Source organism: Rattus norvegicus, chromosome 14 (genome assembly GCF_036323735.1).
Source record: "Rattus norvegicus strain BN/NHsdMcwi chromosome 14, GRCr8, whole genome shotgun sequence".
Taxonomy (NCBI): Eukaryota; Metazoa; Chordata; class Mammalia; order Rodentia; family Muridae; genus Rattus; species Rattus norvegicus.
This window is the reverse complement of record NC_086032.1, coordinates 13064524-13091640: the sequence shown is the minus strand read 5'-3', so window position 1 is coordinate 13091640 and position 27117 is coordinate 13064524. Positions and strand designations below refer to the sequence as shown.

Below are 27117 nucleotides of genomic sequence, written 5' to 3'. Positions count from 1 at the left end.
TCTCCTTAGCAGACAGAGTAGTATATTAGGTTCCCTCCTAAGGCCTATGACCTGTGTAGCCACACAATTTTGGCCCTGATAACATAGGTTCCATCTCGTGAGCCGGTCTCAAATTCAATAGAAAAAGAAGTGGTTGGTTGCTCTCATGATATTCATACCACTGTTACAGGAGTGGGTGTGTCAGGCTGGTCTTTATTGTAGCTCCTAGGGTTCACAGATTGATATGGAGATAGCCAACATTGAAAACCTTATTTAAAACCCTCATGAAAAGCTATTACTAATCCAGTTTGCAGCTACCACTGCACTACCACTACAGAAAGAAACAAAGAAGCAAACAAACAGAAACAAAGACAGCTGACTACAGCATAAGTTTCCTAAACTATAAATATATATATACATATATATATGTATATGTAAATGAAGTCACCGAATAAGGAGACAATGTGTCTATTAGTCCAGACTACCCAATAAGAAGACAGTGTGTCTATTAGTACAAGCTACCCAATAAGAACACAATGTGTCTATTAGTTCAGACTACCCAGTAAGAAGACAGTGTGTCTATTAGTACAAGCTACCCAATAAGAACACAATGTGTCTATTAGTTCAGACTACCCAGTAAGAAGACAATATGTCTATTAGTGCAGGCTACCCAATAAGAACACAATGTGTCTATTAGTTCAGACTACCCAGTAAGAAGACAATGTGTCTATTAGTGCAGGCTACCCAATAAGAAGATGGTGTGTCTATTAGTGCAGGCTACCCAATAAGAAGACAATGTGTCTATTAGTACAAGCTACCCAATAAGAACACAATGTGTCTATTAGTTCAGACTACCCAGTAAGAAGACAATGTGTCTATTAGTGCAGGCTACCCAATAAGAAGATGGTGTGTCTATTAGTGCAGGCTACCCAATAAGAAGACAATGTGTCTATTAGTACAAGCTACCCAATAAGAACACAATGTGTCTATTAGTTCAGACTACCCAATAAGAACACAATGTGTCTATTAGTACAGACTACCCAGTAAGAAGACAATGTGTCTATTAGTACAGACTACCCAATAAGAAGACAATGTGTCTATTAGTACAGACTAACAAATATAAAGGTCAGTGTCAGAAATGGGTCACCTCTTTTGGAATTGTTGGCCAATGAGGTCCCAAACATTACAAGCTATCTGCCATGGCTCTTGACTTCCTCCAGTACTTAATTAATAAAGCCCTATTGCTGAGCACACCACAGGCGTGAATCACAGAACACAGAAAAGTCACATTGGTACTGACCTGGAAGCCTGTTCCCTCCTGGTGGCTTTCATGGTACCCAGAGGTATCATGCATGCTCTCAGAGGAGGAAGGTAGTCATCAATCTTAGACTTTTGAAATGGAGTTTCCCCTGTAGCTCAGATAGTCTTAGACTTTAGGCTCACACCATCCTTCCGCTTTGGCCTCCCTAGTATAAGAGACAATGAGCGGACACCATTGTGCCAGGCAACAATTCAATTTCATTTATCTTTAATAATTGCTGTGTTTAATAACTAACTATGACATTCCTGGAACCTAGCCATTGATTTTATATACTTCCAATGTATAATAGCACAGAATAAATACTCTCAATAAAAAAAAAAGAGAGGAATTGGGTTATAGCAAGACAGGATCAGACTAAAGCAAGAGAGAAACCCAACATGGCAAATACCAAACAAACCCTCCAACTCTATCTGATGTTTGGAGATCGTGATGGAGTCATCTTGAGCCTAGAGAGCGCCACCTCTCCAGATGTACTGCCTGTAACACACATTGCCTTTCTCTCTGGCCAGCTCTCTTGTGTTTCCGAAGCTTTCCCAAGTGGGTGTGCCCGTACTCCAGCATCAGCAACATCCTGGTGTATCCACAGCAATTCAGGCTTCACCTAGGCAGCTTCACACAGTGGCTCCCAGCACTTTTTCAAGGGACTCTGACCTCATCACGCATTACCTGAGCCCAGAAGCTCCCAGGAATCATGGCACAAGACTTGTACGACCCCTTCAGCCTTGCATCTTTCATGCCTGCAAAACTAGTACCACATGGGTGACTCTGACAAATCCTGCTGCCAGGTCAAGACAGAGACTGGCACACTTTGGCACTGGCCTTTGCTTACTCCCAGGGAAATAACCTCCTCATGTCATTAGTATTTTGGTGGGGAATCCTTCCAGAGGTAGTTTCAATACAGGCTCTCTCTCCCTGTAGACCCGGATGTGCATACTGTACAGTAGACATTACACAGCCTAAATGTTAACCCGCCTTAAACCTTCCTCCACGAAACACATCAGCCCTTTACTTTTAACCCAACCTTGCTCAACTTTTAGGGAACACGACAAACGAAAGCAGCCAGATTCTTTGTCAGAATATCACACGAATGTTGCCTAGCCCAGTACCTTATAAAGTCGTTGGTCCCCTCTGAAGCCCCACGAGCAGGATTTTACTTCTCACCCTTCTCTTAGCTTCCTCTTCTGAGTTCCCATCACAGTGGTCCCATATATTCTCCTCACAGAACTCTAGGACTTCTGAAGCCTCCAGCTGCAAACTCTTTTATAGCAAAACAGTTCCAAAAGTCTAAGGAGCAACCACATGGTCAGGGTTACCTCAGCAGGGACACCAGTCTTGGCACTACTGTTTACTGTTAGTCAATTTTCTAATTGTGATAACAATGCCTGACAGGAGGTGACCTAAGGGCAAGGACCTCAGGGATCACTTTGGCTCTGTTACAGCTGCAGTCCTGAAGCAGAAGGGAGCTCTTATTTCTGCTCAGCCTGCTTTTCACTCGGTCTTGTACCTCAGCGCCTGGGATGGTGTTGATCTCCATTTAAGGAGGATTGTCCCACTTCAGTTAACCTCATCTAAATGTCCTCTCAAAGATAAGCCCAGAGGCTTATTCTTAGGTAACTAATCTAGATCCTGTCAAACTGACAAGCAGTATCAATGATCACAGGCGAGTTTTAGATTCCTTGCCTGGCAGACACAAGTGGAAGGCATGCAGACTTCACATGTATCCCTTGTTCTTACATGTATGACATCTCTCATTATCAACATACCCTACCAAACTGGCATATTTCACATTAACTTATTTTTTTTACCCAGAATCCATAGTTTTCTTAAGGTTTAGTCTTGGCACCATAGAGTCCATGTGTATAATGTCATTTATCCATCATTAGAGTCACATTGCATGATTTTACTGCTTTAAAAATCCTCTGTTCCACCGACACACACCCTCCTCCTCCACAGTTCTTCACAACCACTAGTCTTTTCCGTGTCTCCAGTTTTGTCTTTTCCAGAATGTCACAGAGTAGGAACCACACCCTTTTTAAGCTGGCTTTTTCACTCAGCAATATACATTTTAGTTGCCTTTATGGCTTGATTGCTCACCTGAATAAAATTCCAATACATGATGTCCCACCGCTTACTGTCCATCCACCGACTGAAGCCTGTCTCGGTTGCTTTCACATTCCCACAATTATGAACAAAGCTGGTACTAATATCCATGTGTAGTCGTTAGCGAGCGCTTAGGCTCTGTGGTATTTGGACAACCAGCAATAAGTGCAACTCCTGGATTGAATAATAAAAGTATATTTAGTTTTGTAAGAACCAACGAAATTACCTTCCATATGGCTGGATCACTTTCTTACCTTCACCAGCAATCTGTCCCATCTGGTCAAGATTGTTAGCAACACAATGACCCTGGCCATTTGATTTAAGTTTTCAAACCTGACCAGACCACCTACAGGGATCAGTGGGTGAAGACACCTGCCACTAAACTTAGCCATCTGAATTCACATGACACTGTGACACTATGCCTGTGAACACACACACACACACACACACACACACACACAATCTGAGCTTTCATACCATTGCATGCACACACACACACACACACAATCTGAGCTTTCATACCATTGCACACACACACACACACACACACACACACACACACACAATCTGAGCTTTCATACCATTGCATGCACACACACACACACACACACACAATCTGAGCTTTCATACCATTGCATACACACACACACAATCTGAGCTTTCATACCATTGCATACACACACACACACACACACACACACACACACACACACTCACTCAGCATCTGAGCTCACACACCATGGTATAGTCACAGCTTACCCCCACTCCCAATCTGAGTCCACATCTGAGCTCCCATGCCATTAAACATTCCACACACAAAAGCATACACGCATACACAAATATGCACGCATAGGCACATACACAGACATAAGTAAATTAAAAAATTGAAGGGCTAATAAATAGTATTTTATAGTATTGCTACATCAATATTTGAAACTAATGTAAAACAGTATATGAAAAAAGCTATAACTATGCCCCAATACAGAAAGCATAAGATTTTCGATTCAGTTCTGCACTGAGGAAGAGTAACATCAGGGCTGGTCTGCAGACCACTGTGCACTTACTTGACTCATGGGTCCATCACCTGCTCATTCAGTGTTTCTACACTTGTTTCCTCTTCTGTACTCCTTTATGTTTTGTTGTTGGTGGTGGTGGTGGTGATGAAGGTGATGGAGGTGGTTGTGGTGATGGTGGCAGTGGTCATGGTATATATATGCATATGTGTTTGTTGTGTGTGACTGAGCATGCAGAGACCAGAGTAGTATGTCTTCCAGTATACTGCCTTATTCCCTTGATATGGAGTCTCCCATGGAACCAGAAACTTTGGTTAAGTTGCTTTGCCTGCCAGCTCCAAAACACAAATTAATACCAAACTTTACATGGGTCCTGGGGATTCAAACTCAGGACCTCGTGCTTGCATTCCAGAACTTTTTACCCTCAGGGTCATTTCCCTAGCCCTCCTCTTCCTCAGGCTCTAATAAAAACTGCAGTGTCCTAAAAACAACTTGAAGAAAATAAAAGTAAACAGATGAGTGTAATCCACTAACTTCAATGTCTGGGAAACGGTGGCTTTTCCCCCTACCTTCTTCCACAGGAAGGAGAATATGGCTGCCCCAAAAATAAATGGATGTCTTGGGTTTCTATTACTGGGATAAAACACCGTGGGGAAAGCAACTTGAGGAGGAACTAGTTTGTTTCAGTTTATGATTCCTCAGCACTCCCCACCACTGAAAGAAGTCAGGGCAGGGAACTTAGAACCTAACCGGAAGCAGGAGCTCACACAGAGGCCAAGGGAAGAATGCTAATTCCTATCTTGCTTTCCAGGAGTCTACTTCCTTGAAGGCCTCCAGGGCCAGCATCCCAGGGGTAGCACCACCCACAATGGCCTGGGCCCTTCCACCTCAAACACTAATTAAGAAAACAATGCCCGAAAGACTTGCCTACAAGCCCATTTTAAGGAGTCGTTTTTATCAGTTGAGGTTCTCTGCTTTCAAATGACTCTAGTTTGTGGGGAGATGACACAAAACCGACCGTTTTAGTGGGACTTTAATGTTTATCTTCCTTGACTTACCTGTGGTTCCGAATGGCTCTAAAACACTCTGGTGCTTCTCTAAGCTCCAATCTTCCCTTTGGAGACAACAGGCCTATCAGAGAGACCCCCAAGTTCCTGCGCTCAAAATCTAGCTCCACCATTCTTTCTGTGTGACTTGACCTCCCTTGCCTCTGTGCCTCCTTACTTGTAAAATGAGGATCAGCGAATACAACCGCATCTGCCTTGTAGCATGGTTATCATGTGGAATTTTGAATGGTGCCTGGCACGAAGGGCCCCCTAGATAAGTAAGCGTTACTTATTGTAGGTACCTATGAGGACTGTCAACTGATTCTGAATGCAAGGTGTCCAGGAAATGAGCACTGAAGGCAAGGCGGGGGTGGGAGCGGGGGGCGGGGGGAGAGACGATTGAGGAAAGGGTTTGGGTTTGCAGGAAGGATCCATGGAGGGCGGGGGAGGGCGTGGAGGAGACGGGAAGGGGAAGGCTGGTGGGTGGGTCCCAGCTGGAGCACAGATTCCAGATCGAAGAGCCACTTGGTAGCTGGTCCTGGGCGGTCCGTGTGTAGAAACAGGGGGAGGGGCTGAGGAAGGGTGCGGTCGCGGTCTGGGTCGCGGTCCAGGCTAGCGGGGAGATACCGCCAAGCGCTCACCTTCTCAGAGCTTCTCCTCGGGCTTCACTGCCGCCCTAAAGGTAAGTTTCCCACGCCCGCCCCGCCGCACCGACGGAGCAGCAGGTCCCCGCGAGGTCCCCAGGTCTATAAGCCCTGCTGGATGCCCACACTGTCCTGTGCCCTTTCCTCCCCTGCCCCAAGCCCTCTTCCCTTCTATCTAAATAGGCGATCAGACCAGGGGAGCGCAAGGGCCATGCTGAGGAAGTTACCAAACTTGGGGTTTTGAGGCACAAGCTCACATCCAGGGGCCCCTCATTCCTACAGGTCTTGGAAACATTTAAAAGAAGGGATAGGGGAGGGTCTCATGCCCCTGCTCAGAGTTCTGTGTTGCGAACTTTTCCCCTAACAGCTCCCAGCAGTTCTTTCTCCCTTCCAGGTGTATCTTTTAGTTTCACATTATATAGGCAGGAGAAAGATGAATCAGGGTGCTGAACTTTGAGAGTTGGAGAACTTCGGTTTTCTCTAGAAAACGACACCGTTTTCTTTGATTACAACAGAATTCTATTCACTGGGCATGACTCACCTCCCCCGGCTCATGAGTCAGCAGGTGAGTTATCTAGGTATGTGTTTTGTGTTGCAAATTCCCATATATAGAATATGGGTCCCGGGACCATAGAAAGTTGAGCAGCTGGGGCAAAATTCTTCCCCAGGAGGTGTGTTCAAGAGAAGAGGTTCGGCCCCTGAAAGAGCTTCCGTTTCTACTCCTCACAAACATCCTGAAAAATAGGCTAAAAGGTTATTCTGTGAAGAGTCATTACTGGTTTTACTAACGGTGGAAGTTCTCAGACTGTCTAGAAAGGTACTTTTAAAACGTAAGAAAATTAGACCCCTGTCCCCAGATCTGTTGGTGTTGAGAAATCTGTAGAAACTTGAGCAGGAGGAAGTACAAGAAAATTATGTAGCTGTTGTAATCCCTTTCAGGAAGGATGTGTTTAAAGCTCTATTGTTAGGGCCTTTCGCTTGCACTGTGAAGTAATTTTTTACTTTTTACAAGCTTAAAGGATGGCTTCATAAGACGTCTTAGAAATGTCCACATTATATTGGATCAACAAACCCCAAAGCATCAGTTTGCATCAGGGGCCACGGGGCATGGGGACTAACGGTTCATTCTTTTGGAATCTGGATGCCTAGGTGCAGTAGGGGTGACCCTAATATCTGGATGGCAAGGATTTTACTATAGCTTCCGTGCCCCCTGCATCTTTCCTGTACAAAGTAGAGATGCTGTTAATGGTGACTCTCTCACTAACGAGGTTATTCTGACACTTACGCTTAAATCATTGAATAAGCCCCCCCCCCCATATACACCAGTGGATAAACATCACACAAATCCTTCTAACACTTTTCCTGACTCCTGGCACATAGTAAAAACACAAATGCTGGCTGGCAGTATAACCCATCTTATTTTTCCCCCAGTACTAGCAACAGCCTTCTCCCCGTGTTACGCATGAGGAAATCCTGACTCAAATTACGTTTCATATTAAGAGATGTGTTAGCTTTTTGTCCGTGGGATGGAATACCTGAGAGGAAGTATTTAAAAGGAGGGAAAGACACCTTTTCGCTCATGGTTTTAGAGATTTTTAGATCAGGTGGCTCCACTGCTAATCACTCTACATGAGGGAGGACATGCTGGTAATGGAGTCCTTGGCAGAGGAGAATGCCACCTCATGGCAACCAAGAAACAGAGAGCAGGAGCAGGTAGTGCCAGGGAGAAAACAGAGACCTCTGAGGAGTGCTGTCAAGGATCTGCTCCCTTTGGGGAGTCTTACCCCTTAAGTTTCCATTGTTTCCCAACTCCCCATTAAATTACGAAACCTGGCTGGAGAGGTGTCTCAGCAGTTAAGAGCACCGACTGCTCTTCCTGAAGTCCTGAGTTCAATTCCCAGCAACCACATGGTGGCTCGCAACCATCTGTAATGGGATCCGATGCCCTCTTCTGGTGTGTCTGAAGACAACCACAGTGTACTCATATAAATAAAACCAATAAATCTTTAAACTACGAAACCATCAATGGATCAATCTACTGCTGAGGTTAAAATGACCATTCCTCATCCAGTTGCTTATGAAACTTCCCAGCTCTGAACACGGCTGAATGCTGGACCAAAATGGAAATTACTGTTCTACAGGACAACATGAATCAACCTTATTCTATACCCACTGTGTACTCTGGAGAGCAATAGACGGTCAGACCCTTTAACTAGAGAGCACAGAAGGTTCAGACAATGGGCAAAACTCAGGGTTAAATACTTCCAGTGACTATTGATGTGGTTTCGTGTTGAACTTTGCCCCCCCAAGCTGCCATTGAAGTTTTAGAATATTTTGTTGCCAGGATGGGTGGGAACAGCTTGTATTTTCTGATTCTACCCTGGAGACAAGCCAGCACATCTGAGTAATGTTTACTTATGGAAAGTGTGCCTGGGTACCCTTTTCCTGTCTGTACCTACTCAGGACTAGCCTGACCCCCTCAAAGAATAGACGTGGGTATTTATAACAGGCTGCTTAGTCTTGGATTTTGTAAAATGTACAGGCAAGGAATCAGCCCAAATTCAGCCAGAATTTGTCTTGGTTTAGAGGTGAGGAACAACTTCCTTTTTTCTTTTCCCTGTGATGGTAACCTCTTCTGAGTTAGAAGAAATCAGTAAGGACATTTACAGTCCTGGTTTCATTGCTGTCATTTTGAGATGTGATGTCCTTGTATAGACCAGGTGATCCTTCTGCCCCAGCCTCTTACAGCCTGGGACTGCAGACAGCAACACTACTGGATTTAAATAAGAAGTGAAAAGAGGCTTCTCAGAAGCCATTCCTGTTAGACCCAGAAGCGCAGAGCTGAATTTTCCTGTCTTAGAGCCCTCAATGGTCCAAAGACAACATGACCTCTTTGTAGCTGTTCTAAAGCAGGAGGGAGGGAAAGGACACCCGAGTCCCTTCCTTTGGCTACCACACTACTGAGATGGAGCATTCAAAGACTGAAAGTTTCCACAGAAGTCTTCTCAGGCAGTATTGCTTAACTGTGCATGTGTCCTGCTCCGGATCAGTACCCTGAAGGCAGACATGGGGGTTCCGGTACCTCCCTGCTTGTTCCTCTTCCCAGTAGACCACTTTGACTACATCTTCTCTCTATTCCTCGTTCTTATCTCCGTCTAACTGGTGTACTGAGGGAAGCTGGTCAGACCTCAGTGGCTTTGCTAGCAGTTCGAAGTTGGTAAATGCTCAGTTAATCCTTGCTCAGGGAACGGGTTTTCTGATGTGCACCCTCTTCCAGAGAAGTTCCTCATTGACTGCTGACGGCTGCCCTTTGGATTAAACATCAAGAGTTGGACTGAAAATGTTGTGTGCTGATTCACGATACGGCTTTGTCCGTTTAATACGTCTTTGTTTCTTTGATAGGTTACTGTGATCTCGGCTTGAGAGCAAGGTGGACAGCCATGGCGGCGTCTTTGTGGGTGAGTAAAAGCCAAGCCTTCACTGTGACTTAAATGAGTCAAACAGAAAGTCGAACTACCAGAAAAAAATATTGAAAGTTGATTGACTAGTTAAAAAAATGGCAGAAAGCTAGAGCACATTTAAAAATAATAAAGTATATGTGTCATAAGCAAGTGTCGGGGGCATTTATCTGTAACTCCAGAACTCAGAAAGCTAAGGCAGGAGAATGCCAAATTTGGGGACAGACTGAGCTATGTAGGAAGAGCTTATCTAAAAAGGACTAGGAGTAAAATGTATCAGAGAGGCCGGTGCCATGCTCAATACTATACTTAAATGCAGAGGACTGGGATTCGGGTCTCAGAACCCATGTCAGGCTGCTCATAACTTCCTGTAGCTTCAGCCTCATGGGAAGGGCACCTGTATTTATGTGCATATAACACCCCCTTCCTACATACGCACATACAGTAAACATTTTAAGGGCATTATAGAGATTCATGCTTGTCAAAGAGGCCTTAATGCAGAATAAATTTAGTGTTGAACTCAGCCTACACAGTGATGAAGATGACATTTACTACCAGACACGGGAAGATAGTTTCTTCTGTTAGTAAAATCAGAGAGACTTCTAGCTCATCGGGGGAAAAGTAATCTATATTCCATCCCTCTTCTTGCATTAACATAACTTTTAGATTCATAAAGCATAGAAGTGAGGGGATGGTTAGTAACGTGCTTGTGATGGCAAGCCCCAGGTCACTATGAGAGCCCCTGTCACAAAAAAATTAGGTGAACAGCTCCTGAGGAATGACACACAGTGTTATTGTGTGGCCTCCACATACCTGTACACACATACTCCCACAGGGCTACGAGCATGTCCTCACACCTGCACATACATGCATGCATATAAAATAAATAAATACACAATTATACAAAATAGGAAAGTTCATGTGAATCTTTGAGAATTAATTTGGAATGGGAAAGACCATTACAACCATAAGCCTAAAGCAAAAGACAAAATGTTTTTTTAATCTGTTTATGTATAAATTTGTAATTGTGGCACAGCATAGTAAATAGAACGGAAAGATAACCTTCAGGGAGACACATTTGTAGACCATCAGGCAGATTTATTTCTGTAACGTACAAATGACTTGACTAAAGCAATTGCAAAAAGGAGCTCAATAGGAAACCGTAGACACAAAGTAGCAAGTGAAGAGAATTCCAAGTGTCCAATACGCATGTATACAGAGCCTCTCAGAACTAAAGAAATACCCAATGGGAAAAGGAACCATTTTCTACCTAAGAACTAGGGAACTGGAAAAACCAGCAAGACAAAGTTATGTACGCAAGAGGAGCCTTCAAACCGTTCATAGGAGTCTGTTAGACTTTTGGACAGGATTCCGGTCAGCATCTGTCAATGTTAAATGTTTGTGTCCTTTATCCCAGCAAGTCTACCTCTCGTGTATCATACATGTGAATGAAGGCTGAAAACCGTGGGTCAAAGCATATTTGTTTGTATGATTGGAAATATGCAGACAATGTAAATGAACACCCAATAGGTACAAATTACTCACTTTTAATTTGCAGACGTTTTAATATAATTATTAAAAAGAATGTGGGGAAAACATCCAGCTCTATGAAAAAATGACATTAGGAACTGTGCCAGGATGTGTTATCAGTGAAAAACTCAAGTTACAGGGACAGTAGACAGTGTCTCTGTAGGAAAGAAAGGGTCGCGGGCAGCTCCCTAGGCAGGTGGCACCTTGGGCAGTTGGCTCTTTCTCCTGTGTCTCCTTCTCTACCTTTGCGCCTTTAGGCCGTGAGCATTCGTTTTATGTAGAAGAGAAATTGAAAGAAACGCATGCCGAGGTGTGGACAGTGCGAGGGGAACTCTGCTGTGCACTGGTCAAGAGCCAACCTTAACACTCTCCATACCGGAAAGCCCGTCTAACATTGTGCTTCTCCAACAGAGTCAGGGGAAGAGGCTTCTCAAAACCGCTAGCCCGGGTCCACTGGAAAATTGGCATGGAGTTCACTGACATATCTAACAGGCTGAGAGAGACCTAGATTGAGTGTGAGACATTGGGGTACGAGTTTCCTGTTGCAGTCAGTCATAGCAAATGGCTATAAATTGAAGGTAAAGCAACACGTAGTTGGCAATGTTTCTCCATGATGGAGTGTTCACCTAGTCTGTGCTAAAGCTCTAGGTCTCCACTGCTCACCTAGCCTGTGCTAAAGCTCTAGGTCTCCACTGCTCACCTAGCCTGTGCTAAGGCACTAGGTCCACTGCTCACCTAGCCTGTGCTAAAGCTCTAGGTCTCCACTGCTCACCTAGCCTATGCTAAAACTCTAGGTCTCCACTGCTCACCTAGCCTGTGCTAAGGCACTAGGTCTCCACTGCTCACCTAGCCTGTGCTAAGGCACTAGGTCCACTGCTCACCTAGCCTGTGCTAAAGCTCTAGACTCACTGCTTACCTAAGCATGTGCAAAGCACTAGGTCCCACCCTCAGCACTGCGTGAACAAGTAAGAGGGATGTTTTGCTGCATGTCGGCATACAAAACCCATCATCCCAGCACTTGGGAGGTGGATCAGAAGGATATTCTCTACTACATAAAAAGTTCATGGACAGCTTGGGCTACTTTAGTGCCACCAAACACACACACACACACACACACACACACACACTCACACAAACACACACACTCACACACACACAAACACACACACACACACTCACACACACACACACACACACACACACCCCTGCCAAATCTCTTCATCTGTAATATGAACTGACTCTCATGGCAGTATATTTTTCAATATAAACATAAAATTTCAATGGCTAAGAAATAAACCTACAGACTCTCAGTGAACAGGTGAAGAATACACAGACGTGTTTCATATGCACAGTGTAGAACACCATCTGGCCTTAGGATGGGAGGTATCTCAAAATGGGTGAACCGTGGGCATGTTCAGCTAGTAAAATGTGACAGTCATGAAAAGATAAGCATTGCACAACTCCTGCTGTGTCAGGTATCTAAGGAAATACACAGAGGACTGTGGTTTCCTGGAGCACAGGAGGGCAAGAGGGCATTAAGGTTAGCCAGTATAGAGTTTGTGTTCCTCAGAATGAAGAGGTTCTGGTAATTGCTTGAGATTGACACGAATAGTCTCACTATTACTGAACTATGCATTTTAGGCAGGTTAAGATTTACCAAAAATAATTTTACAGGCTTAATAGTCTTGTATATGTCCATGTAAGTGCTTGTGAATGTGTAAGCATGTATGTGTAAGTGCTTGTGAACATGTAAGCATGTATGTAAAGGCTGTAAGCAAGAGTGCAGTAAAGACACTCCTTGATCAGGAGAAGGGTTTTTACTGTAGGTAAGAGAGAGAGAGAGAGAGAGAGAGAGAGAGAGAGAGAGAGAGAGAGAGAGATTAGCCAGGGGCATCTGGTAGAGACCAGAGCAGAGAGAAAGAAGGAGACAGGACATGACCAGGCTATCTGTGAGGGAGTATAGCAGGTGGGCGGTGGGGCGGTGGGGCGGGGGGACTGCACCGGGAACCAGTATCTAGGAGGAGGGATGCCTGGGAAGCTATGGAAGCTGAAAGAGCCTGGGAGCCAGCATGGTGGAGGGAGGACTCAGGGACTGAAAAGAGCCAGGAGGCCAGCGATAAAGATGGCAGACTCCTGGCTTAGCTCTCACATTCCTGACTTAAGACAAAGGCTGGCATGCTTTTCAAGTGTGCAGGGTCCCCTCTGGCTGACTGATTCAGGCTAGTCAAATATGTTCAGTGCAGGTCCTGAGTCCTGACTGTATTTACCTGAAGCTGTTAGGCCTATTAGCTTCCTTTCCTTTGTTTAACTTGGTCAATCCAAAATTAAAGAACGAGAATTATCTCATGCCACCGAAACCATTTAAAACCTCCAGCCCTCTAGAGGAAAAGTGGATTTGTTCTATAGGGCATCATTCTCAGCACCCTCCTCTGTGTGTGTGTATGTGTGTGTGTGTGTGTGTGTGTGTGTGTGTGTGTGCACACGAGTACATGCCCACACACATGTACCTCTACTTGTAGAAGTTCATTGCCCGTTGTGTCTAGGACTTCCCCTGCCTTTTAAACTCTCTCATCTGTGAAGAGCGTGATCACAACTCCTAAGCAGTAAGACTCCTGTGTCTGTGTCTGACTCTCAGCTCTGGGATCGAAGCACAGTCGGCCCTGTCAGCTTCTCACACTGGTGCAGAGGATCTGAACCCAGGCTTCCATGCTCACAAAGCAAGCACTTCACTAAGTTAACTCCTCAGCCCTCTGGGTCTAATAATCTTATCAGAAAGTTCTGTGATGACACAAACCTTTGCTGACACTAGTGTGCATTGGTCTGGGGAGGCCAGAGGTTTAGATCATGTGGATCTGGTGTTACGTCAGGGGTTTGTTAAGTTGCCTGATGTGGGTGCAAGGAACCACTGAGCCATCTCTCCAGCTCCAGGAGTGTAACTTTCTATGAAGACGCAATAGCAGGGGCTGGGGAAATGGCTCAGTGGCTAAGTGCACTAGCTGTTCTTTTTGAGGACCTGGGTTCAATTCCCAGCACTCACGTGATGGATGACCACTATCTGTAACTCAAGATGCAGGGATTCAGTGGTGTTCTTTAGTCTCTGTGGGTCCCAGGCATACACGTGGTGCATAGACAGACCAGTACTATGGCACTGTGCTGCTATGAGGGGGAAACATCTTTATTGCATGGTTGACTGACAAGAACTCCAAGAGCTAAGCTGCCCAGAGTTGCATCTATATGCTGGCAGCAGGGGACTTTTTAGGATGGGGGAGGGGAGCAACTGCTTTCTGAATGGATGGTGCAAAAGGGGAGTCTTAGCATTGTGTGGCACAAGCAGAAACAGGCATCACACAGCTTCCTGAGCCACGATTCTCTAGGGGAAGTAGTCATGGGCTACATTGAGGGTTTGGGGATTTTGAGCTCGTGACATCAACAGGTCACTGACTGGACATGCTGACTTCTGCACATAGCCATTTTATATCTGTCTAACATACTCCTGAGAGGATTCTGGAGGCAGCCCGTGAAAGACAACTTAAGAACTTCGTTATTTAAGGAATTTATCTCCTAGGCTGGCGCTGAGCTCATTCTCAATGTTTTTTCCTCCTCCTTGCACAGAAAAGCAAATACACACCCAAGCACAAATATGTGATCTAGGCTGCCCATCCCTGCACGTCTCTGGGTCAGTGTGAGGTCACCACTGCCTGGTTTATTATTACTATTAACTCAGGACTGGAAGAGAAAATTGAGGAGGCAGGAGAAAGGCAAGGAGCCTCTCATTCTGGGGTCCGGTTGGAGTCGCTGGCCAGCTCAAAGTCACAAATCCCAGCACAAAGTAATAGCATTGGCTGTGCAGGTTGCCTGTATAGACACACATTCCTCTAATGCGGGGCTAGTTTCAAATAAGAATGTTAAAACAGCAGGGAGCCGTGCTTGACAGCTGAGCAGGTGTGACCTTGGAACTCAGGGTTTTCTGGGAATCTCAAAGCTTTTACTAGAGAAAGCCTTACTTCATTCATGCAGCCAACATGGCCCATGGTTTTACCATATTATCTGAAATCCTATTTAATGGCTCACCAAAATGGAAGAATGAACAACTCTTGAAATGTTACTTAGAAACCACCAGACTTCTGTGTTTGGGGGGAGTGGGTGGAATGAGAGAGAGAGAGAGAGAGAGAGAGAGAGAGAGAGAGAGAGAGAGAGAGAGAATGCTAAGCAGGACTGTCTATTTAAAAGGCCACTCTCACACTTGAATACGTGCTGTCCTTCTCCAACACCCATCTCCTTCTCCCCAATGTCCATGTGTAAACTAGATCTGTCCCAAGATTCTTTGCTGTGGTGCAGTCAGGAATCTGACTTTACGTTAGGTGTCTGTAAGGAACTCCTCAGTCTGTGTCACTGGCCCTGACCACGTTCCTGCTGACAGAATATGGTCAAGGAAGACGTTCTCAGACACTGTCTCAGTGCACTCCTACTGAGGAGCAGGACGGGGTGGCTGGTTTCTTCGTGTTCTAGTGGAAGATGTTGGATCTCTGCCAGTGTTTTTGATAAGTAATCTTTGCTGTACCAGTTTGTCTTCTGTTCTGACGTTTTTTTAAGTCTTTGTTTATGTTTGGTCTGACCCTGGTGTAGGGCCAGGAACTCACAGTTCCTTTTTGGATATGGCCTCACAATACAGAATTGCTTGTAACATAAGTTTTTTAAAACATATTTTAATTTATTTATATGCACGTGCCTGTGTATGAACATCTGTACAGATGTCTGGGGAGACTGGAAGTGTTAAATCGTGTGGATCTGATGTTACAAGAGGTTGTAAGCTGTCTAACGTGAGTGCTAGGAACCATGGAGCATCTTTCCACTCCAGGAGTATAACTTTCCATTAAGACACAATAGCAAGGACTAATGAGAAGGCTTAGTGGCTATGTGCACTAGCTGTTCTTCTAGAGGACCTGGGTTCAATTCCCAGCACTCACGTGGTGGATGACAGCTGTCTGTAACTCAAGACGCAGGGATCTAGGGGTCTCTTGTAGCCTCTGTGGGCTCCAGGCATGCACATGGTACATAGATATATATGCAGGCAAAACTCCCAAGCACATAAAATAATAAAAATAATTATTGTTAGAAGACTGTGTGTGTGAATGTGTATGTGTGAATGTGTGTGTGTGCGTGTGTCTGTGTCTGTGTGTGTGTTTGTGTGTATCTGTGTGTCTGTGAGTGTGAGTGTGCGTGTGTGTGTAAGTGTATGTGTGTGTGCGTGTATCTATGTGTTTGTGTGTGCATGTGTGTGAGTGTGTGTATTTGTGTGTGTGTCTGTGTGCATGTGTGTGTGCATGTGTTTGTGCATGTGTGTGTGCATGTGTGTGAGTGTGCATGTGTGTGTATGTGTATGTATGTGTGTGTGTGTGTGTGTGTGTGTGTGTGTGTGTGTACACACCTCCATACCCCTCCCCTGTAAAATCAGAGCACATTGCCTTGCTTGCACATTCTTAGCATCTCCACCAACAGGGAATCTCCTTGAGCCAGTGGTCTGAGTTTTAATTGGACATGACTGATTAAACTATTAACTTGTTATTGTATCATTGAATTCAACATCCAGACTCCTTTCCTTCCCAAGAGGTAGAGCTGGCACCAACCCCAGCCATCTAAATCACACGACCTTTCTGGTGACCAGCTCCCATCCTGAAGCTGTCAAAGACCTCAGGCCCAGAACAAAGGCACTCCTACCTCTCAGGAAATTCCAAGGGGTTTTGAAACTCTTTGCCAAGAACCAGGACAACGCTGAATATGTCCTCATTGAACCACCGTGCAACTCACGTTAAAGCTCTGAGTTTCCAAAACCTTACCTGCCTTTATTTCTTTAATGAAATTGTAGTGACACAAACTGAACTCTCTTAAAGCAGAAGCTTAGAAGCTTTGACTGTAAGTTATATCTTTAGTCACTAGGAAACTGGGGAAATATGGGAATATAATGAAGATAGTCGAAATGAGACACTCTGAACATGCCAACCTTGTAGCAGACACAAAAAACCTACCTTTGCTGTTGGAGACGTAGCTTGGTGATCAAGTGCTTGCCTACAATGCAGAAGGCCCTTGATTTACTCCCTGGGACCATAAGAAACATGGGAGGGGGGATCCTTAATGGTGGAAATGTTGCAGAATGCTACAAGCAGCAATCTGCAGATGGGTCAAATTCACCTGTGATCATCCATTCCTGGGGACAGTTAGAGCATAGCTGCTCTTCTCCACCTGACCACTCCCTTTTTTTTGCTGGGGGACTTGTGGTTTGACAGATAGGGACACTGAAACTCATGTCTAGTTCCTCCTGTGGAAAGACAGTTGCGCTTGGGATCCCAAGGAAGGTGCAGAGTGCCAGGATGAGAGAATCTGTGATGATGCTTTTCATAAGTAATAAAAGGAAGCCAAGACCCTCCAGAAGAGAGCATAGCATCGAGAGCCAGGATGGGGTCCGGAAGATGGAGAGAAAGACTTCAGACCTAATGAAGACGTTCAGTAGTACAAGTATTTCAGGAGGGCATGACAAGGGTCTTGAAGGGAGGCTTGATGTGGAAGAGAAGCTCAGAGCTCCATCCACTTCTTATTTCAAGGTTATCTTGGGCCTGGGTCATAACTGTAAGGAGGAGGGAGAATTCCAGGCCACAGAAGGTGGGGTTCAAGGAGCTCTAGTAGCCCTAATGGCCCATTTCTTACTTGGAGACATCCCAGTACTCTTTCCTTTCTGGTGTGTTTGCTCTTCCTAACCTTGCAGGTTCACACATAGGTGGGAGACATGGCTATGTTCAGGAGTGTGGAGATGCTGGACCTTCCCTCTCATCTTCCACATCTCAATGAAAGATCTATCTTTGAAATCCACTTTGCACCCCAATTAAAATGAGGAACCAGTTGTAGTTAAGGTACCTATTGCTGTGATAAGACGCCTTGACTAAGATCCACTTGAAAGGAGGAAAGGACTTATTTCATTGTACACTTCCGGGTAATAGTACATCACAGATTGGCGTGCCTGGAGGCAGAAACTGAGGCAGAAACCATGAAGGAGTACTGTTTACTAGACTGCTAAGCCTGCCTTCTTATGGCACACAGGACACCAAGCCAAGGGTGGCACTGCCCACAGTGATCTGGACCCTCTCACGTTCATCACTCCTCATGCAAATGTCCCCACAGGCTTACCACAGGCCAGCCACCCACAGCCTTACCTGCAGGCCAGCCTGCTTTTGCAAAGTTATCTTCATTTTTTTCCTCACCCATCCACCCCACAAAGCTATCTTCTTACAGGATAGCTTCTACTTAGTCATATTGGATCAGAGGCCCGCGTCTGTGCACCATGACTTTATCTCAACGACTGACATGGGGAAGGGGCTAGCAGCCAATCTCAGTTACATTCTTCGGGCTAATGGTTAGGTCTTTGGCATAGGAAAGACATGGTCTCGTGCCACTTGCCTCATGCGACTGTTTTACTTCACGGCTTCTTATAGGACACCCCTTTTGGTTTTAAAAGACCATTTCGTACTTGAAGAAGTGAACAAAAAGTCTTACACTTTCCAAGTTTGGGCTGCTTTGCTTTCGTAGTCTGCTCCATTTCCCCTTGTGTCATAAAGCTTCATGACCCAGCACAGTATCTTGACATTGAGCACGGAAAGCAATTGTTTCTCCCAGGCTCTTTGAAAGCCCTTGAGTCCTAGAGTTTTCTTTGAGGCTTAATTTTCGGATCTGGCTTTTATGGGGCTTTATGAAGTGATGCGTGGTATGGCTTTGCCTCACCTTTGGAATGTGCTCGCGCGGTGGCTGCCATTTTGTCTCTGGAGCATTTGGCTCTAAATAGGTTTTATGTCAACAGAGTTGGCACCCTGTGTTTCTCTTTTATTCATCCCTTGAATAGAGAGCTTCAATTTATGGCTAGTGTGGTACACAGTCCATGAAGAAATAGGTGCAGCCATGTTTAGTGAGACTGGCCAGCCAAGGTGACAGCAGTGAATTACCCTGAGGGTGATTTGGCTTCAGGGCTCCATGCTCTATGGTTAGCCAGAGGACGGTTTTAGGAAGTAAGGAAAATTCTACTGGCATAGGTAGAATTCAAAAGCATGATTAGTCTAGACTAGGAAGTTGAAGAAAAGAACAGTAGGGGAGACTATCTGGTTGTATCAATGGGCAAGGGTTTTAAGTATCTCTCTGGCCATCCGGGCTCAGGGTTTAAGTGCCTGCTTTCTGTGTTTATCGTGGGCTTGAAATTGTTCCTAGCAAAGCTCTAGACACATGACAACTAACAGTCCTTACTCTAAAGAATGCCTATTTTTTTTCTCACTTCATTCTTTTCATTTCTTTACTTCTTGGTGGGTTTCGCCATCCTTTTTCTTTTCGAAGCACTTAAAGGTCAAGTTTGAGAAAAGGGAAGAGTAGACCGCTGACCAAGCATGATTTTGAAAATGGCTTAAACCAAGTGTTTATGGGATGTTCCCCATTAGCACTGACCAAGGTACTAGGGAAACGACCTCAACTAAGAATCAATGAATGGGTCTTCTCTGACAAAACCTGAAGGCTGCAGTGCAACAGGCAATCCAAAGAGCTTTGGCTGTCAATATCAACATTCCTAAAACAATACCTCATTCTTGAGTTTCTTAGCTTCCACCAGTGCAGTATTTAGGTCGTGCTTGCTGGCTTTAGTTTTCTAGGCGACTGAGAATGGAGTGCCATGTTGGTTATGTCATTGCACCAACATGCACCATGTTGGTAGTGCATTGCAATCACTGAGGGTCTCATGAAGCCAGATGCTGGGTCCTACCTCATCATTGTGGACTCTGTGAAAGTGGGCTGCGGCTTGAGGATTTACATCTCTGGAAATTCCAGCAGATTCCTATGGAGTTGATCCAGGAAGCCATTTTGAGAACCATTGAGGTAGAGTTCCCTAAACTCCAGTCCTGGCAAAGTGCTGTGCTGTAGAACATGGGCATTTTGTTCACATGTAAGTGGCTTTAAGTCCAGGCGCCTTCCTATAACCAATAAAGTTCTGTTAGACAAACCGTCCCTCTGGGCCTGAACATCCCCTTGTCCTCTTACTTTTAATGATGTGTAGGTGGCCGTGTGTCAGCATGTGGGCATACAGATGCAAATGTGGGTGCCTCTGGAGGCCTTGGATCCTCTGGAACTAGAGTTACAGATGTTTGTGAGACTTGATTTGTGTGCTGGGAACTGAACTTTGGGTCCTTGGGAACAGCAAGTGTTCCTATCTGCTGAGCTGTACCTCTAGCACCTTTCAATCTACCCATGAAGATCATTGAAGAAATCAAGATGTTCGTATGATCTTTTGTTCATTATCTAGTATTTATTTTACAATCAGTTTTGATAAATCATATAAATATTGCAGGATGGCCTGGATAACCAAGTCTTACCAAGTAAATCCTATAATATTATTCATGTAAGCGACTAAAACACTTTTCAATATTCTACTTCAGAATTAACCACGTTCTGGGGCATGGTTTTGACTCAGTAAAGCACTTGGTTGTCATATATGGGGCCCTGGGGTTTGATCCCTGCACAGCAAAATAAACAACTAAATAAAAATAAGATTCCGATGGCTCCTTTCAAGTTGACGGGTATGTGTGCATGCTGGGGAGGGAGAGAGGGAAGGAAAGGGAGAAGAACCCTTTTATTATGTAAGTTGTTCCTACCATCTAACCCTTCACCTGAAAGGGAGCTGCGTGATGGGTTAGGAATTTTATCTCCATCTAATGAGCATTAAGAATCCACCAGATTGCCTTCTTGTATTCAGAGGATCAGAGGAAGCCATGTTAAGTATCCTCGAGGCATAGAATCACACAAATCGAACTTCCTAAGACTGTAGAGCCTAGCACCGGGGCTTCCTAAAAATAAAATCCAGGATACCTGAAGTACATCCAGGTCATGGTTGCGTGCATTTTAAAAATGTCACCTTGGGAGATACAGAGACACGATTCCAGAAATGGCAGGGGTGACTTCGAGCAGCACAGACTGCGTTCACGCTCAGATCTGCGGCTCAGCTAGCTGAGTGGGTGAGAGCAAATTCTGCAGTCTCCCTGAGTCCTGATGCCGGTTACACAGTCAGTCATGCACAGAGTCAGGACTGCAGTAGGCTGTAGTTAACATGTAAGGTGCCCAGCGAAGGGCTGCTAATGGGTCCTTCCTTCCAGAGCGTGGAACTGAGGGCGTGGGTGGGTAAGGGAAGTGTGAGAGCTCAGAGGTGGGAGTGGACGGTAATGAAGTCCGTTGTCTCTGCCAGTTTATAAAGTTTATTAAGCCTTGAACTCCGAAGAATTACGTCAAAGCGGCTGATTAAATCGCTTCTATTGTCTTCAGAGTTGGCCCACTCTAGCTTGTTGGTTTTCAATTTTTTTTTCCTTTGGAGTACTTTAAACAATGTTTGACAACATTGAAACAAATTGTTCCGCCTCGTCTATGGAGTCAGCAGGCTCTCGTCTCTACCGTGCCAGTACATTAATTTTCCATTCACGTTAATGTGACAAGATAATGTCCTTTCATGAAAATAGACACTTTAGGAGAGCGCAAATGTGACCGTATTAATTCACGACAACACAGTCAATACCATTCAATACCAGGGTAGAAAGCCCCGTTTAAAAGGGGAATGTCAGGTGTCACTGTTGCCAGCACAGATTTTTATTTAGAAGGTCAGAATATACTACATGAGGACGTGTTGATTTTGAAGATCTTCAACATCCTTTTGGCTGTCCTGTAGTTCTTCATCAATTTCAGGGTATTTTATTCTTTTGCAGGATGTTCTTTCTCAGCGTATGGTCATGTTTCTAATTTATGTGCTTAAAATTAGTAATATAGCTATTTAAAACAAACATTCTATGCTATTCCTGAAGCTCCAGTATGTCAGAGGAGTTCTCAGACAAGAATCTTGGAGCCACCCATTAAGCAGAGCATAAAGGCCAACCGTTTCTAATAGCATTTTCATTTATTAATTCTTTAGAGTAGGGTTCCCCAAGGACAGTGATCAACATCGATTCACGCATTCCCAGAATCTCCGAACCGCAGCTGCTTCTGTGTGAGGTGCGCTAAGGAGTAGCTTGCTCAGAGTCCTCACTGGGGAATACAGTGGATGAAGAGAATTTCAGTTTTCTTATAGTTTGTCTGTAGGAACTTTCAATCCTGCAGCCTTCAGAGTCTCTGATGTTGAAACAGCTCAGTGCCCTAGAGAAGCAATGTTTTATACATGCAGTTTGTCCCACCTGGGAGGCCTCTTGCTGCTGTAGTACAAGTGTGTCTAGGGATGGGAGATTTTTGTACTATGCCAGGAACAGCAAGAAACCAGGTTGCCACAGGTCTCTCAGATTCTTATGCCCAAGGGGACTAGAGAGATGGCTCAGCAGTTAAGAGCACTTACTGCTCTTCCAGAGGAACTGTTCCACTGGAAGTGTTCTGCTCTGTGCTTCTAACAACTAAAAAAGCATTTTATCCAGGTATTTAGTATGCAAATTCAAAGCCGCCGGGATCTTCTCTAGAAGTGTTCCAGTACAAGACCTCTGATAGGATCCTCTGAGCATGCTGTCTGTGGGCTGTGTGCAGGCCTGGTCCAGTGAGCCATCATTTAGTCACACAGAGTCGACTGAAGGCAGTGAAATTTAAAAAAAAAAAAAGAAGCATAAACACTTTTACAAAATTTCATCCATGACTGTGTAAGATACACAGTTGAGTGTACGTAACTATATTATAAATAAAAGTGCGGTTTTGAACTAGTGGAACTGTCCTTCTAGGTTGGACCTCGAGGGACCATAAACAATTATCCAGGCTTTAACCCATCAGTGGATGCCGAAGCTATCCGGAAAGCAATCAAAGGAATTGGTGAGTGGAACTTTGCAGTTCCCCTATCGGTGTTGGCAAGCTAGGAAAGTCCCCGTCTAAAAAACCTGGTGGCCCAATTTGGATCCCGAATTAGAGAAGTTGTCGGGGGTTGTTTTAGTGCCAAGCAATGAAGAAGTGCATGGGAGCCAAGTCTCAGGAAATAAAGCATTTGTAATGCTTACTCAATTAAATCTCACCAACACTGCCACAGCTCCTTTGACTGGCTGTCACCATCATAATCACAAATCATGACAGATACAGTCCCTGACCGGTCGTCCTAGGTTTTATGTCACCCCATTTCCTAGAGAGAATCACCTTTCTAAATTAGACTTTACACTTAATGGACTTCCAATACCACAGCTACATACGTAAGTCCAATACTAGTTTCTATAGTTTCCACCGGTAAAACCAGAGAGGGGCACCATCCCTTGTTTGGCTGATTGTTTTTAACCTCTTAACATAATGTTTTTGAGATTTATTCGTGCTGATATGTTTAGCTCTGGGTCATTAATTTTAGCTGCACAGCAGTCAATTGTATATTATATCATAAACTGGAAATGTTGATGAAACATTCAAATTGCCTATAACTCTTTTCTATTACCGTGTAAAAGTCCTTGGTGAATATTCCCGCTTAGACTTCATTGTACACACTTGCTAGTATTTCTCGAGGACATGACAGGAGTTGTGAGTCCTGGGTGGAGATTACCAGAATGCTTATTTTTAAACTAGAAAGTTTGCCCCCAAACTGATTATAAAAATTAGTAGTACTCTCGGGCCTGGAGATGAACTTTTCTAAATTAAATCTCAAGCCACAGAAACACCCTCCTCCTCCCGGTCCATCTCCCGGTTCCTGCTCCCACCCCCCTCCCCAAAGGTATCTACTAATGTTTATTTCATCCAGTTTTAACATGAGCAACATCAAGCTTAGTAATATCTTTCCTAGGATTCGCCTCTGCTGTACCATTTTAATCGTAAAGCTCTTCTGCATTTTCCTCCTACGTTTAGAAATTTTGCTTTTTGATTGGACCGTCAGTCTACGTGGAATTGACATGTGGGAGGGACATTCAGAGATCTCTAACTTCATTTTACCTCAAATGGATATTTGATTGTCTCAGCACAGTTCTTTGGGTTCTTCTCCGTATACATGGGAAAGAGGAAGGATTGGCGAGCTTTCATTTTTCCAGCCCTCAAATCACCCAAGTAAATTTCCTTTTCAAAAACAAACCAAGTAACAAACGGGCAAACACGCGGGTTCTAACCCAGCAAGAAGCTGGAAACCAAAAGTTTAAGTGCTTCCCTGTCTGTGCTTGTTTTGGACCCTGGATTCTGCTGTTTGAAACAGATAAGGAGAATCCTTGGCCCACAGAATATCTTTGTTCCCATTTAGGAACTGACGAGAAAACTCTCATCAACATTCTGACGGAGCGGTCGAACGCACAGCGGCAGCTGATTGTCAAGCAGTATCAAGAGGCATATGAACAGGTATCATCCATGAACACGGCAGGCCGTGAAGAGACAGCCACCCCGGGCTCCAGCTCTTTCTCTGAGCACCATTCACAGAACTCTGGCTTTAGACCGAGTGTGGCAGAAGTTGCCCTGTGCCTCTGCTCAAGAGCCAGGAATCTTGGTCCAGGTTTTGGCTCTCACCATCTCAATGGTTTGAGGCTTCTGCTTCCTCGATGTGGAATGAAGAATGGTGCTTTAGGGCAGTGGTTCTCAGCCTGTGGGTCATGACCCCGTTGCGGGTCAAATGACCCGTTCATAGGGGTTACATATCAGATATTTACATTATGGTTCATAATAGTAGTAAAATTGCAGTTATAAAGTAGCAAGGAAATAATTTAATGGTTGGGTCACCACAGCATGAGGGGTGGAATTAAAGGGGCGTGGCGTTGCTTTTAGAGCAATGGCTCTAAGCCATCGATGAGTCCCCTCCCCAGAACACACTTGGCACGAAGGGGGATTTACCTTTCCTTTTTTGAGACAGGATCTCATGTAGCATAGACTGGCCTGGAACTCACAAAGTAGCTGAGGATTATTCTGAACTCCCCATGTTCAACTCTAAGTGTTGGGATTATAGTCAGGCATCACTAGGTCTGGATTATGTGGTACTGAGGACCAAACCCAGGCCTTTATGAACGCTAGGCAGGTACTCTACCAACTGAGACGTGTCCCTAGTCCCAGGAGAGATATTTTCATAACCCCAAGTCAGAATGGGACGTAGAAGGTGATTGTAACTTCCAATGTGTAGAGGTTAGAAATACTGTGTCATGTATTATGTAGTATATAAATATGTATGTATATATGTAAGTATCATGTCATATGAAGAACAGTCCTCCCAACAAAGAATGATCTGGCCAGCTACCTGAGAAAATAGCCTTAGATAACCTTTAATTTCCCTTTTAATTTTAAAATAGCTTATCTAAGTATAGGCTCAGAAAACAGAACATATGAAAACCCACTAAGTGTCAGAAAATAGCTACATAAGAACAGGACTGTCATCAACATGCAATTTGTTTGCTGTCTCTTTGTTGAATAGTGTTCTCTGCTGGAGTCTGGTAGGAGAGGCAGTTCCTCCCATCTCCTGTGGGGCTAGCCTAGCCTCCTATCAGAAACATAATTACAAGTTCAGTCATTGCGAGTGTGATAAATATGTAAATCGGGTGACGTGATGGAGAGTGATCAGTGGTCTCCCTGACTGTGGTGAGGGAGTGATGTCAGCAGGGTGCTGCTACCTGACTGGGTGCTAGGACAATCGGTGATGTGTTCTGACCTGCTACACAGATGCACAAGGCAGGCAGAGGGGAGAACAAATGTAAGGTCTGAGCAGGTGGACGTATGGGAAAGATAGAACCCCAGTATAGCAGGAGGGTGGTGGCATTGATGGGACAGAGGAGGTAGCCGTGTAATGTTGGAGCTTCTTAAAAAATACTTCAGGTATCACTGTGTCCCTCAGCCTAGCTCAAATGATGGTCCCACCCTCGTCTCCCAGGCAGCTAGAAATAAACAGGGGGGCATCACTGTGCCTGACTACTAAATGCTTTTTATTTGTGGGTTTTGCCCTGGGGTTTTGCCATGGTGCCAGTCTGGTCTTGAGCTCCTGTATTCAAAGGATCCGCCTACCTCAGCATCAGCATCTCTCCCAGTGCGGAGACTACAGATGGACGCATGTTACTGGGCTTAACTTGAGCGCTATGTTAGCGGTTCTCAACCTGTGGGTCTCGACCCCTTACACAAGCCTCCAACTCCAAAATACGGTCATTACGATTCACAACAGTAGCAAAATTACAGTTGTGACGTAGCAGTGAAGTAGTTTTATGGCTGCGGGCCACCACAACGTGAGGATCTGTCCTAAAGGGTCTCAGCATTAGGAAGGGTGAGTACCCCTGCTATGTCCTTGTGCACAGTCTTGATTTTATTCTACAACAGGGAGTCTTGGAAGTATGTAAGCAGGGAACTATATCGCCCAGTTTTTTTAGTATTGAAAGATTACTTGGGAGCCTGGATTTAGCTTAATGGTACAGAACTTCCCCGACCTTTCTAGGGCTCTGTGCTCCATCCCCAGCACAACAAAGGGGATGGAAAGATTGTTTTGGCTACTGTGGGTCATGAAGTATTGGGAAGGAAGGAGTCCAAACAGGTAGCATCAGAGTCAGTTCAGACATCACCCCTGAGTGTTCTCTAGACGCCCAGGCACCCAGACTCCTTTATCACACACTCATTACACTGTACAATAATGTCGTACTTTATCTTTGAACACCTTAATTGTCTTATTAGCATGATCATCCTGGGCATAAGCACTGTAGCACAGCTGCTAAATGTCTAGTGTGGATCAGGTGCCCTTCAGCCCCTATTGAAATGAACTGCCAAGCATCTGGGCCGGAACCCCCTCACATACATGTAGGTGACATGGATGGTCCATTGGCCTTTTAGGGCACTGTGACGTGTGGAGACCCAGTTGAGGCACAGGGCAAACAGCCATGTCTCATTGTGTGATGGAATGAGAGGACGTGAAGTGAGAATTCTTTGCCATTGGGTTAAGGACAGACGGCAGCAGGATGTAGTAGCATTTGAACCCGGAAGAACCCTGATGCCGTTAAAGCACAGAGGGTGATGCATGGCTCCATCTCAGGACCCACTGTGTCCCTGGTGGGTGGTGACAGTGACAGTGACGGTGGT

General features: G+C 44.9%; 1 protein-coding gene across 4 annotated transcripts in view; it reads left to right on the top strand.

Annotated features, from left to right (window-relative positions):
- Positions 1–5962: 5962 nt before the first annotated feature.
- Positions 5963–27117, top strand: part of Anxa3 (annexin A3) — a 54004-nt gene continuing 32849 nt past the window's right edge. Inside the window, exons 1-5 of one of the 4 annotated variants that reach the window (XM_006250696.5) lie at positions 5963–6141; positions 6619–6668; positions 9506–9561; positions 22851–22938; positions 24326–24420. In XM_006250696.5, the coding sequence (XP_006250758.1) occupies positions 9544–9561; positions 22851–22938; positions 24326–24420 (201 nt within the window). In that variant the 5' untranslated portion in view covers positions 5963–6141; positions 6619–6668; positions 9506–9543. Of the gene's footprint in view, positions 6142–6497; positions 6669–8602; positions 9321–9505; positions 9562–22850; positions 22939–24325; positions 24421–27117 lie in introns of those variants that run through there. The other 3 variants (XM_039091632.2, NM_012823.2, XM_063272868.1) reach the window with 3 other exon arrangements.